Source organism: Melospiza melodia, chromosome 1 (genome assembly GCF_035770615.1).
Source record: "Melospiza melodia melodia isolate bMelMel2 chromosome 1, bMelMel2.pri, whole genome shotgun sequence".
Lineage (NCBI taxonomy): Eukaryota > Metazoa > Chordata > Aves > Passeriformes > Passerellidae > Melospiza > Melospiza melodia.
Window position 1 is genome coordinate 168441232 of NC_086194.1, and position 14650 is coordinate 168455881.

The window sequence follows — 14650 nt, forward strand, 5'->3', positions numbered from 1 at the left end:
GAGGAATCTGTCCTAAATCTAACTTGCTGTCATTTAATTTTCCCAAAACAACTTTTTTCCATAAGAAACCATGTGAGCAACTTGTTTTCCTGTGCTTGCTGCAGTATTTTCTGTGTTTCTCAGCTCTCCCTACTCCCTGAAGACCAAAAAAGCCTTCAGTAATTCCACCTCCACCATGCTTTATCTCCTTCACTTTGTTAGAAACAGGAGACACTGAGGGACCTCTCGAGATCATCTCATCTAAAGAAAGTTTTTCTTGTGCTTAGATTTCATTGATTGACATTATTCCCATTCCTTCTTGTCCTGTCAATGAATATGACTAAGAAGATTCTGGCTGTGTCTCCTTTGCTTCCTCCCCATCAGATATTTATACACATGGGTAAGATCCTCCCTCACTGAGTCTTCCCTTCTCTAAGCTGAACAAGGTTTTTTGTCTCTGCTCTTCTTAATATGCAATATTTGTTTAGGAAAAGTAAGAAAAAAGGAAGCTTTCAACCAGTTCCATGTTCAGTGTGGGAGTTTTAGGTGGCTTTTTGTACAACTTCTTCTCTTGGAAGGGGACAAATGATGACACCAGGGCAGGAGCTCATGGAGAAACCTAAGGCAGCTGACTGAAGTCAAAGCTGACATCAGGAGACGCAGAAAAACACACCAAGACATCATGCCCTAAACAACCCAAGACTCTGTATTAGTACAACACTGTGCCAATATAAAGACCAAATAGATCATGACCAGAAGCTTGGCCAAGCATCAGGTAATTCTGTGAGTTGGTAGCCGAGATCATGGTCAAGTCAGGCAGAACCAGACCAGGCAAGAGAAACCTGAGGATGGACATGGCCAGCAGGAAGGCCCTGGAGCCACAACTAGGAGATACAGAACAAAAGGGTGAGCCAAAATCTTGGCATTAACCAAGACACCAGTATTGAGAAACAAGTCTGAGCATCCAAAACCAGAATTCTGCAGCACAGTTTTGGCCAGAAGATCCACTGAAAAGCCATGAACAAGCAGTAGGACAGCCCCAGTTACATGAGGAGTGATAAAAACCACCAGCCAGATTCTGGGGCCAGTCCTCAGACAACTGCAGAGCCCTCTGAGTCCCTCAGGTCCTTGACTGAAGCCAAGCTCTGGCTGCTGGGTTTGCTTGCTCACAGATGATGCCTCACCACAAGGAGGAAGGAAGTTCATAGTTGTAGGTTACAGATCAGAAGATGAGTAGGCACATTTCCCAGACAGCTAATCTGGCACTTGGTAAAAGTACTATTGCTTGTATAAAAGAATACAAATCCTTTAAGTAGATAATAAAGTGAATTACATATATTACTCAGTCAATGATTTTGTATCTAATTATGAGATGTTGCTATCAGTTGCTAAACATTGCTGGAGGTTATCTGTGAGCCACGACAGATGTTTTTGTTTGGTTTATTATTCCAGTTATCGGTTTTGAGCAGCTTTACAAGATTTCATTTTCTGTGAGCAATGACCCCATATGCAGCATCTCAGAGTCCTGGCATACAAATGCTGAAATGAACCAAATATGCAAACACCTTCCATGGTGTTATACCCATTTGGGTTCATTCCCAAACCACAGGAGTGTGAAAGTTACAATACATAAGGCTGAAAATGTAAAAATCCTCCTTGAATTCCATGTTTCAGAATAATTCAACAGGAATTTTATTCACTTCAATCTACAAATTAGGGATGTTTTACTTCTAATTGTCCCGGGTGATAAAATATTCTGCTTATTTTAAGGGCACCAGCAAAAACAAATAAATGGGTGCAATCTGAGCAGATGGAAAGCTGTCATAGCTGGTTGGTCTGGCTTCACTCCCTCAGTCTTTCTGAGAAAACAACAGAAACAGCAACAACAAAAAAGTTCTTCTACCCTTACTTTGAAAAAAGAATTCAAATGGACAACTCTCTGTAATCTGTGCTTTCTCCAATGGTTAATTAAATTCATCCTTAAAAGCACGCCCTTCTTCCCTGCTGGTTTTTGATGCCAAGTAGCCACTGCCTTTCAGCCTACCATGACCCTTTACCAAGATTTGATTTCCCAGAGGTTCCTACAGAGAATGATCCCTTCAGTTGTTGGCTGCTTCTTAACTTTACCAGTCTACACTGCAGTTCTTGGATTTCTCACCATCAGACTTGCTTCTCAGGTCTTCAAACTGTCATTCACTCCATTTCTACCGACTGAATTATGGAAAATAAGGCTGGACACAGCAGCAGTGGAGACTGAGCTGTGTGATATGAAGATTATCAGCTCATACTTCACAGTTCCTGTTTATACTCCAAGAATTGCTCAATTTTTCATAGTATCACCCAGAACCCAGAGATCACAGTGAGACAAATGAAATAGGTTTCTTACCATCCAAGTGAAATAGGTTTATGGTTTATTCCCATCCACACTCAGACCAGTTATATATATACCAAACCTCAGATGTCTTTAGCTGGCTGCATTGAATCAGATCACTGATCATGACTTTGTTTACTCTTGATATCATTTATGGACTCTAGAGAAAACAATTTTTCTGTCAGCATATCTTATTTTTTTTAGTTGTATTAACATGGAGAAAGAGGGGGGATGGAAAAAGAGCACACCAATCCTGTTGGTTCCAGGATGAAAAAAATATATTGCAAAATTAAGGAAATGTAATTCATAGGACAATCTCAAAAATGCAGTGAGCTGACAAAAAGAGATAAAAACAGAATAAAAAAATAACAGGCCTCGTCCATAAGAAAGAAAAGAAGTATTATTGATTTTTTTAAGCTGAAGTTCAAACCAGCACTGAGAAATTTACTGCAAAAATGTTAATGATGACAATCCAATCCATGGCTCATAGTTAGACACTGAAATTATGCACTCACTCTTTTCAAGGCTAATGCTAGCAGGGCTCAAGTGACAACCCAAAGAAACATTTGTGATAAACTGTGACACAACTGACAGCCTCAGGTCCTAACAGACTCTGAGGACTGACTCCACATTGACACAGGATTAAAAACTGCTCATTCTTCTACAAGACCAGAATCCACATTTGCTAACTGGTCACAGCATCTAGCAGCAAGTAGTCTCTTGTGTTTAGCACTTTTGTTACGGATATGAACGAGGCCAAACTTTCTCCACAGAAAGAGATTCTCGTTTATTAAAATAGCTACAAGGAACGGAGTGCCCAGGATAAGCCCAGGCACCCACACAGCGAGCCAAAAACGAAAACAGTGCGCTCACCCCAAGTGCACTGGGTTCTCCCAAACAACAAGTACCCCAAAAGAAGAAGAACCCTGACCCAGATGAACTCCCCACATTTATAGTCCCCCTCGAGTCCAGGATTGGTGCACTTTGGATCCTCATGATGATTGGTCCATTTCCAGGCTTCTCATTGGTCTTTACCGCCGTTCATTCTGGATCAATCGTTTCTGCAGGGCTTCGAATGATTGGTCAGATGTTTCATCCAATCTCTCTTCGACCTTGCCTTGCCCCATCAGACCCCTGTTTCACCAAACCCTGGACCCTTCTAGCACATTCTTATAAGCCCCCCCCTTTAACATAATACAAATAATATAACATAATTAATACAACATAATTGAACTATATCCTATTTTAACTTAACTTAACTTTTACCTATAACACTTTTTGATCTCAGTGGGAGTGAGATATTCAATATTCCCTTTAGAAGCCTTTTAGGAAGCCCTAAGTTCTTTTGTGAATGTCTTGATACTGCTCCTCAAATCATTGAGCTACACCAAGCACAACTCATGTTCTGCCAGGATGGAGTCTGCAGTGACTGCTGAGACTCCTGACCACGTTGTGCATATTCTGTGCCAGCTGAACTCAAACAGCTGCTCAAAGCAGAAATATACCTGTAGGTGCCAGATAACTACTGCAAAGTTAACCTAGAGGAACCAAATAATGTAAGGCAGAAGTTCAGATGCAAATAAAGTGAAAACCCAAAGTACTCACTCAGTTTTCTGAACAACAGGAAAGCTTCCAAGCCGTACATAAGCACTCTGAACCCCATCTTCTTTCATTCCAAAAATCTGCTTCACACTGAATGAATCCATCAGGTCAAATCCTGTGTGTTACAGAAATATAAATAAAAGGCATTAATCAGGTTGTGGGACACACCTCCAATGTACTTACATGGATCTCTTAGCCTACAAACAGCACTTCAGAAATGAGCCTTGTTCTTGTTGGAAAAAGCCAAACAGAATTCTCATATCATCTAATCCTCGCAGCCCCAAAACCAAGCTTAAACTCAATCTGTCACAAGCTTGAACAGACTTTTCCAGAAATCAGTAGCTAATTTTTGCATTGCCACAACGTCCTGAAGATGCTGCATAATTCATTAACTCCCATGCAGAAAAATGCAGAGGTGCAGACTGAAACATTTATTCATAGAATAAGAGAAAACACAGAATGTTTTTGGTGGGAAGGGGCCCTCAAAGATAATCTTGTTCCAACCCCTCTGCCATGGGCAGGTGTGGGAGCTTGTCCTGGAGAGGCTGGGCTGACAACTGACCATAGAGCCACACAGCAGGCAGTCGGTGCTTCAATGTCCCAATACCAACACCAAATCTTGGGAGAAGTCACAATGGATAACAACCTGAAGAGCAAAGGATTCTGGGACTGACAGGATGTGGCCATGCAGATCAACTGCCTGTGATTGGCCAGAAAGCTTCCAGAACCTTCTATGAGAGACTATATATGTATCTGTGTCAACCCCACTTTGAGGTCTTCTGAAGCAGAAAAATTTCAGAACATTGTGAAATCTTATGTTTTGTTTTGCACTCTCGTTTGTGCCCCTTTTATTTATTTAATATCATAATTTAAAGGTTTGTGCTTCTTATATTTATTTAATATCATAAATATCTTCAGGTTTGGTTCTTCAGTGGAACCTGTCTCTCGTCTGTTGCTGCACCACGCGGCTGCACCACCAAGACCAGAGCATTTCCCCACGCACCCCATGGATCCCCAGGGTGTTGTTCTGACCCATCCCTGGCTGCTCCACTGCTGGCCAGGTCAGAGATCACCAACAGGCAGGTGATCAACCTGATCCTTCCCCTAGATCAGGTTTTGTAAGGCTCCATCCAGCCTGGTGTTGAAAACACCCAGGAATGAGGTATCCACAGCTTCCCTGGGCAACCTGGCCTAGTCTCACCACCCTCGCTGTAAAAATGGAATGGTTTATATCCAAGCTAAATCTACCCTCTTTAAGTTTCAAACTGTTGCCCCTTGTCCCATCACTATGAATCTTGATAAAAGGTCTTTTTCTTTCTTGCAAGACCCTTTCATATATTGAAAGGCCATGAGAAAGTTCCCCTGGAGCCTTCGCTTCTCCAGGCTGAACATCCCCAACTTTCTCCAAATTTCTTCACAGCAGAGGTGTTCCAGCTCTCTCATCTTTTTCATGGACCTCCACTGTGTATCCACACCAATGGTCCAGGCCTTTACTGAAAACTCCTTGTCCAAGAAACTTGACCGCATACATTTTTCATATAATTTTAATACAACTTAGTCCAATCAAGTTATCATTATCATGAGCTGTCAATCTTGCTGGAAGACAGTTGCCTAAAGTTTCTGACTTTGTTCTAACAAGGCATTTTTAGCTCAATCTTAAGCTAAAGATTTGGCTCAATCTTAAGCTTAAATCTTAACCCAAAAGTGAGTTTATGCAGCTCCAACATCAACATGGCCCCACGCACAAGGAACACGATTTTGTGACATGAAGTCCAAGGTGCTAAACCCTGTGAGAGTGGGGGGTACAATGGTGCCACAAATGGTTCCAGTTCCTGGAGATGCAGAACTGTGTGGATGCAAACATCCTGCTTTTAGCTCCAAACTGGCTCCACAGGGTGCAAATCCAAACTCCCAGAACCAAACACACTGTGGAGTTAGAGGCAAAGGTGCTGTAAAAGGCAGTTGTGAGCAACTGAGCAGAGAATATGTGTTTTAATTTTATTCAGACTATTCCAACAGTATCTCCCCCTCACACATGCACAATTACACGCATTAAATCCTGGTTTTGTAATTTCAGCTCACAAACCTGGTGACATAAGTGTAGCTTATTTGGATAAATTGCTTTTAAACTATGGCAGTTCTTTCAACTTTGTTCAGTTAGCGAGCTCTTGAAACTTTTCTAGGATAGGTAAACATTTTTATGTGATGAAATTAAGCCTGATGATTCTTGGGTTTCTTAGTTGTCCTCCCCAGCCTTTCAGGCTGAAAGGCACTGCAGAGCTTGAAAACAGATTCAACAGGAAAAGGCACCAAATTAATGATATTATTCTTCCTAATGATATTACCTTACTATTCCTATTATTCACATTTATATGAATAAATAGGTACAAAAACCGGTGTGGGCCAATACCTAGGCAAATCAAACTAGCAAAAAGCAAATAAAATGTAAAGCTTCCATCATTTTCTGGACCTTTTTTCTGAAGAAATTGCTTCTTCTGAGGAAATATAATCTTAATTGTTTGCAAAGACAGAAATGGCTGTCTGGTGCCAAGTTGAGCCCTTTAGTATTACAGTAAGTTTCCTGGCTGTCAACAGCTTTTCCTATTTGTCCACTCTATTTTCAGCTATTACTGGGCATTTGGGAGGGCAAATAAAGCAGTTAAAGTGCTCCAGGGCCTCGTGGCTGCAGCTCATAATCACCTCTGCAGCAGCTCCAGTGATACACCCCTCTGACACACTGCAATCAGCCAGGATTGCAGCTGTAAATCAGGGAAAATAAACCCCACCAGAACATGAGAGCTCCCTCCTGGCTGTCACAAACAGCACCATGACTTGTCCATACGCTCATTCCCCCACTCAGTGCATATCCCATATCCCTCATCCACACTGCCACAGGAGCTGAGGGAAGTAATTGAGAGCTGCTGGCAGGGAGAGACCGCTCTGACTGGGTAAGGGAATTGTCAGCCACTCACAGGAGAGGAGCTGTGGATGGAGGAGGCTGAAATGCTGCCCAGGTGACATCCTAATGTCCACTCACCAGAGGCCCCAGGCTGCGAAATCCTGCTCATTTCACAAGTCTTGTAAAGCTCCCTTGCCAAAAATGCCCAAGTGCAATATACAGTGACAAGAAGCTCCTGCCAAGTGTTCCCATCATCAGCTCAGACCCAAAGCTGCTCTTGTTATCTCTGACAACTCAAATGAACGTTCACATCATGAGCAGCTCTGAAGATGTGCACACTGGTATGCTTTTCCAGTGGAAACAAGCATCAGATTCACTCACCCTCTTTTTTTTTTCCTGAATTTCCTATCAAAAGGCACTTTTAAAAGCCTAAACAACACCATTAAACATAAACACGGCTATCAAAACTACTTTTTTGATACATAATTTGGTGTAATGAAAATAAGTCATGCTCTTACAATATAGTCCCATTTACATTTAGGATTGGATAAAGCACAAAAGTAAATCATAATAGGATTTTTTTCTTTTATATAGACTATGGATTGACAAATTAAAAATTGCTTTCTCTGCTTTTAATTAATTGATGAACGAGGATAGCTCTTTGAAAAATTAAATGCAGATCCAGGGGAAAGTTAAGTCCGTAGGTGTGTCAGAGGCCACACTCAGAAGCAAAGGGTTTTTTACTTTAATCACACTATTAATTTATTCTGTGCCAAATTTAAATATTGGCCAGCTGGTGAGATAACCTCCACTCTTGGATACTCTATTTACAACCTTAAAGGTAAGGGACACTTTGGTTGCTGAAAATTTCAATAGAATTACAGAAAATTTGTCATCAGGCCATACACTAAAAAATTAAGAACTCTGCCAAGAATGAGATGTATCTCACCTAATTTTAGCTGTCTGAAAAGAAGACATATGATAGATGGAGGTTTCCTCAGTTTCCTTGTGAGTCAGCAGAGAAATTTAGGAGTCATTAAGACAACTCATCTTGAAGACAGGCTGAACCCCCACCTGAAGTGCCTCCATTTTTCAGCAAAAAGGGAGATCAAACAGACAGGAATTTTTACTAAAGTTGGCTCACATGCATTCTGCTTACAGGGAATGCTATCCACTTTGTGCAGGGAGTAAAGCAGAGGTAAAGAGGAAAAAAACTTTAACAAATCCCACATAACTTACATTCACATTGCTTTATTTGCCATCAGAATTGCATAAAGGTTGCAGATTTTTAAATTCAGCTTGATTAACCAGCTATTATTTTCAAAATCGCTTCTGAAGAGCAAAGGAAGAAGCAAACCTAAAATATTTTTATTTGAGCTGAGAAAGTACTCAAGGCAGATTACCCAAGTGGAACACACAAAGAAATACACACACCTTGGCAAACCTCCAAATGAATTTATGAATTAAGGGAACCTCTAAGATTGTTTGAGCTGAAGGACAAGCAAATATATTATTATCATCATCATCACTATTACAGCTACTAGTAGTATTACTACTGTTAGTACTAATATTACTCCTATTATTACTGTCATTTTGTTTAGTTTGTGTGCCTGGAAGCCCTTTGCAAGGATTATGTTCCCTTGATTTCAGGAAAGGAACTGGGATTGTGAGGTAGACAGCATGGAAGTTTTAATTTTGATTTTTTTAAAGTCTTTAATTACAATATTAATGTAAAAAATAAGCAATGCTGTGATCATTTCTGCAACACCTGACTAGGACATTTCACCTGGCAGTGTTTGCACACTAACAGTTCAGTGAAAACTGCTCAGTGAGATCTATCCCCAAAGAGTTAAATGTGTCACACAGCATTTCTGTGCTGGAGTTACAGCAGAAATAGTCTGTTCTTTGGTTTTCCCACCACCAAGGAGGCACCACATTGTCAGTAGCATATGGAAAATGAAATGCCACATGTAACTTCCCAGTTCTCTCTGCAAGTGAATGGGAAAGAACAGAGCTGCCCACATTAGCAAGTGCAAAGATGCTGTTACTTCTTGCACCATGCCCAAGCACAGGGTGAAAGGGTAGGATTTTCCTATTCTCAGCTGCTTTGATTTAAAAGATGGCTTTTTGTATAGCAGGGCAGGTGTGGTTTCCCAAATGGCTCATAAACTGCTTAATCAGTAATGCCATAAACATGGCATTTAATAAATGCTCTTTGATCTTAAGCCTCTTACTTCATTAGGGCTTCTAAAACAATATGTGGCCACTGAAACCCTCTAACATGATTACATCTCCTGAAAGCCAGCAGACCCTAGTCCATATTAAAATTAAAATAGTGAGCTGAAAGAGAAGCTCAGATTTGTAACAGCATACTTGGCTTGAAAAGTAATTTCTTATGCAGTGCTCTGCTGATCAAATCAGCCGAATGTCTCAGTGCCTGAGAGTTATAACCCCCTTACAGGAAGCAGCCTGTTTTCCAGAAGCAGAAAACACACCCAGATCTTTCTGTTGCAGGGAGAAGATGGCAAAACTTGGCACTGGACAATTTATACATCATCTAACTGCAACATGCAGCCAGGTTCTCTTTTACAGACAAATGTTCACAGTGCACCCAACACCGCAAAGCCAAAGGGTGAATCAACAGCTCTGTACTCATTCTGTGATCGTACAACGTTTTTTCAAGATTTTTATTTGAACTATGGTTGGTTGCCCTGAGAATGGTCTGTATTTCTGCCTGGCTCCATTACAGATCTGATATGGGCAGCATGGTGGAAGCTGATGTGAATGTTGAGATTTTTCTGACTTTCCTGCCTTCAGGGCAAATAACCCACAAAAAACAGAAAAAGAGAGGAAAAAATGTCAGTTTTATTAGCCAGAAAACACAGCAGAGAGCACATTTGGAAAGGCTTCTCAAAGCAGGACAGAGCCATTGACTTCTTGTTTTGCCCAAAGCAGCTTTCTGAAAAACGTCTCTTGCTTTGTGTCCCCAAGGATCTCAAGATAACACTCACAGGGGGAACAACTGAGCTACTTCTAATTGTGAAAGTTTTTGGTGAGACAACAGCCTGGAGAGGAATGTGGAAAGTGAGAAAGGGATCAGGAAAGGCTCTGGACATCACAGCCTGCATTGTGGGGTCTGGAATGTATTTACTACAGTGAATTGCCAGCCACGAGCGCTAATATCAAAGCAGCTTTTGCAGGAAATGCTCCATCCTCTGCTCTTGCTCAAACTGCCAGCTGAATTATAAACCTTGCCAATGCATTGATGAAGTGTCACCAATGGCCATGATCAGAGGCGTTGTCATCACCTGCTGCTTCACTAACACTTCTGAAAACAGCAATCTGTACAGCCTGTGACAAAATAGCTCATGCTGCTTTTACTGGAGGATGGTCAATGGCACTGAGCTTTATTCAGTGTGTGAATTCCTATGAAAAACAGTAACACCTGGGAGGCTTTCAGCAAATACATGAATTTGTCTGACATCTCTGCCCTCTTGAAAGTTTTCACAGATTTCTTGTGCCCACAGAGAAGAGCCTGCATGCTCTCAGTGTTCAACTCCTCTGGTGTGGTCTGCAAGGTTATTGCCACTGTAAGGAGTTCTCATTTTTGTTATCTTAATTAATTTCTGTGCTAATATATACTCTAAAAAAAGAGGAAAAATATGCTGTCATGCCATAAAATAAGGTTTAATGAGATAGGTCTAGCAATCAGTTATATCAAGGCAGGGTGTAGATGAATTTATTTTTTTTTTTCTCCTGTATCTAAACATTTGGCATCCTTATCTTCCACAGTGCTCTACACTGAAAGCAGCTATTTCTGGACAGCCAAGATGTGGTTCACTTCAGAGCTGGAGTAGAAGTTTCCAAATCCCAAAGGAGAGACTATTTACTTTATTCGGAATGTGTTGCTGTTATTGTTATTGTAGCCATTATCTGCTACAGCATTTTTGCTGTTCCTGACATTTCTTCCTCCACAGGAAAACAAACCCTGTCAAGAGCTGAGTGAGTACCACATTTTAAGATCTCACTGAAGTGTCCATCTCAAAGGATCTTTGACTACATCTAATCTAAGCTTACTTCCTGTTTGAAGCCATTTATCCTTGTCTGATCACCACATGCGTTTTTAAAATGTCTCTCCCCAGCTTTTCTGTCAGCCCCCTTTAAGTACTGAAGATTGCAAGAAGGTCTCCTTGGCCCCCTCCCTTCTCCTGGCTCTGCATCCCCAGATCTCTCAGCCTGTCTTCACAGCAGAGATGTTCCAGCCCTCTGAGCACCATTGTGGCCTCCTCTGGACTCTCTCCAACAATTCCATATCTTTCTTATGTTGGGTACCCCAGAGCTGGATGCAGGACCCCAGATGGGGTCTCACAAGGACAGAACCAAGGAGCAGAATCCCCTCCCTCAACCTGCTGCCCACAGGGCTTTGGATGTAGCCCAGGACACTTCAGGCTTTTTGGGCTGCAAGTGCTCCTGGCTGAGATATGTTGAGCTTCTCATCCACCAGCACCCCCAAATCCTTCTCCTCAAGGGCTGCAATCAATACATTCTCTGCTTGGATTTGATCTTGAGATTGCTCTGATTCACATGTAGGACCTTGTACTTGGCCTTGCTGAACTTCATGAGGTTCAGCCCCACCTCTGCAGCTTCTCCTGGTCCCTCTGGATGCCATCCCTTCCTTCCAGTGTGTGACTGCACTCACAGCTTGGTGTGCTCAGCAAACAAAGCTGAGGGTGCCTCAATCCCACTGCCCATGTCACTAAAAAAATGTCAAATGGTGTCAGCCCCAACACCAACCCCAAGGTACACCACTCACCACTGGTTTCCACTTGGACATCAAGCCATTGACCACACCAGTTGAATGCCAACCCATCCAATTCCACCTGTCCAATTCCCATCTCTCCAATTTAGAGACAAGCCTGTCATGCAGCACAGTGTCAAAGGCATTGCAACAGAGCAGGTGCACGAGTCTTGCAGCTCACACTGCCCAGACCTGTGCCTTTGCAAATGTTTGTAAAAATGTTTTTCCAACTGTCTCTGGCTGTCAGAAGAAATTACTTACAAAGCCTTACAAAAGATAAGAGTTCTTTCTTCTTGCCCCGTTTATTTCACTGTATTCTACCTCTCCAGAAAAGATGGAAAAAGAAGCAGTCAATTTTTGGACAGACAGTTCACACCACATTCAGCTCTCCCAGAAGTTTGATTCATCATCATCAGTCAGCAGCGGTTCCCTGACTTACCCCCAAAACATTAAGGACAGCAACTCTGGAGGAACAAACCAGAGATTTATTGGCTGCCTACAAGCCCTGCATGAAGCACTGCAGTGATGACTAAATGGGTTGAACAGGTCACTTAAAAAATTAGTTAGCTTGCAAGGGAATTTTGGAACTATAAAACTTTCCAGAGTCTATAGATTAAGGGTCTCAAGAGTGTTTTAAAGAGGTTCTTGCCATTAACCTTTTTCCCCATTGATGTTCCAGCTGGGATTCAAGCAGCACTTCATACTGACCCAACTTTCTTCTCACCAGATCCCCATATTCCAGCAGGGAGAGCAGCTAAGAGCTTAAGCTAATGATGAGGCTTTGCTAAAGCAGATGGAACAGGTCTTACCCCAGCATGAAAGAGGTATCTTCCAGCAAGCCTAGTACCTTCTAGGTCATACTCAATAAGGCTTAGAGCACATTTTAGATGGTCTTAGTTTTATAAAATTTATATATCAGATTAACCCCTGGTACATGATACCACCACTCAGGCTGTTGGTTTATTGTTCCTGGTTTGCTTACTCTCCTTCACAGCACTGTAAGACACAATTTCTACTTTTCCTTGGCCCCAGGGAAGGAACAAGCCACAAGAGTCCCATGCAGACCACAAAAAGGAGTTTGATCTCAGCTCAAGCACCAATCCACATTTGGGGTTATGAAGAGCAGAAAACTTATTTGAGGTGTTCAATGGAGTTATACTTCAAAAAGGAGCAATCTTCCAGAGGCAGTGAGGCAGGTGAACAGGCAGTCACTGAACCGAAATATGGGGCCACTCTTTCAAAAACATCAGTCTAAAATTTCAGCCAAAACAGAGGGGGGAAAATACAGCACTTGGTATCTTTAGAAGAAAGAAAAGATTAACACTTCAGGAAAGATAAAATGAATATAAACCAGTAAGAAAATTATGCCAAAGATAGGAGAAAGAATTAAAAATAGAAGCAAGTAAGTGAATACACAATCCTAGCCACCTCACCTTGTATAAAGGCTGTTGTAATCTAACCCCCAGCCTGCTGTAGAAACAGGAAATAAATTCATGTACACAGCAGCTGCCTCTGAGGCAGCACCTTTCAACTCCTGATCCCATGTTAACAACACAACACTTTATGTGGTGCATTGTTCTGTTTATCTGCATCTGTCCCCTGCTTCTCTCTTACCCTTCTGCCTCTTCAGTTTTCAAACAGTTGCAAGTGGCATATTGAGCAACACTGAAAGCTGGTTTTGACACTGAACCCTTTGGCTCATTACTGAAGGCTTTTCTTGTGTTGAAGTCATCTCCATTTTCTCAGTAATGGACACTCGGCTTGGTGCCACAGGCCCTCTTTCAGCTCCTTCCTGCTCCAGTGATTTACAAGATTAAACAGGAATTCATTACTCCTTTGATGTCCTTTGTGTGCCAGATAGGCTTGTACCAGCTGAATTACCTGAGACTATTTGTATTAGGTTCTGGTTTTAATTAGTTCCTCTATTTTGAAAGCCTCTTTTGAGTTCCTCAGGTGTCAAGGTGCTCTGTGTTCTTCCACAAAACCATAAAATGGCACATCTGGAAAGTCATCCCTTGGGATAGTAGTGGTGAAGGGACGACCTCAGTACAAGCAATTACTTTGTAATTTTAGTATTACTTTTAAGGTAAGAAAATACATTTAAGGAAAAGCATCTTACTAAGACCTGCTAGATTTTCCCTGTAATGCTGCCTGGGCTGTAAGAAAACTCAACCAATAAGCTGTTTGTGAAAATAAAAATATTTCTATTAATTTTAGGTGTGATGAACAAGGAGTAACATGAAAGCAGATAGGGACTACTCTTTAGGAGACTGTCAAGGTTGCTTATGCCTGGTGACCATTACAAAACAGATTAGACCTATCCCAAAACCTGTCCACTGCTGTCATCAGAGAGAATTCTCTTCAGTCAGACTAATTTAACACTGAGAATTAGAAGTATTTTGTTCAGATTCTATATATTTTGTTCAGATTCTATATATTCCCCTCATGTGACCACAATAACCAGAAAGCTTGCACTGAAGAAAAATCCATGGGATGGTTTCTGAAGGGGAATTAGTATAAAATATTTGGACTAAAAAATATCTAAAAGTATATCACAGTTAGACAACCTATTAGTCTTTTTATAGCCAAAGGATTAGTTGCTTCTTGGGCTATGAACAGTCAAAATTGAATTTATTTCCTTTTCATCAATCTCAGATGCACTGGAATAAGAAAACTACCTAGATTGTTTAACTTCTGGGAGAAAGCAAATACTACCAGCCAAAGAATCACTTTCATGTGCATGATTAACTCTTGATAAACCTTCTTTGTAAGTGCAGGTGTCAGAATTTGTCACTGCTGGGACTCAGAGCAGAGAAAGGCTTTCACAGGGACTGCTCTTTCACAGGGACTGCTGTTACCAGTTTACTTCCTGCAGAAGCACATTTTAAAGTAAATTCATCTTTCCATTTCCATGTTTCCTGATATTTTTGAGAAGCTCAGCCAGGCTACCTGCTCCAGCACAGACCTGATGTTGTCAGGTCATTCACTGTGTCAGAAATCC

General features: G+C 41.5%; 1 protein-coding gene across 1 annotated transcript in view; it reads right to left on the minus strand.

Annotated features, from left to right (window-relative positions):
- The window catches only part of COL22A1 (collagen type XXII alpha 1 chain), a 232096-nt gene that overhangs the window by 143859 nt on the left and 73587 nt on the right, over positions 1-14650 (minus strand). Inside the window, exon 5 of the mRNA XM_063174607.1 lies at positions 3956-4067. Within this exon, the coding sequence (XP_063030677.1) occupies positions 3956-4067 (112 nt within the window). The remainder of the gene's footprint in view (positions 1-3955; positions 4068-14650) is intronic.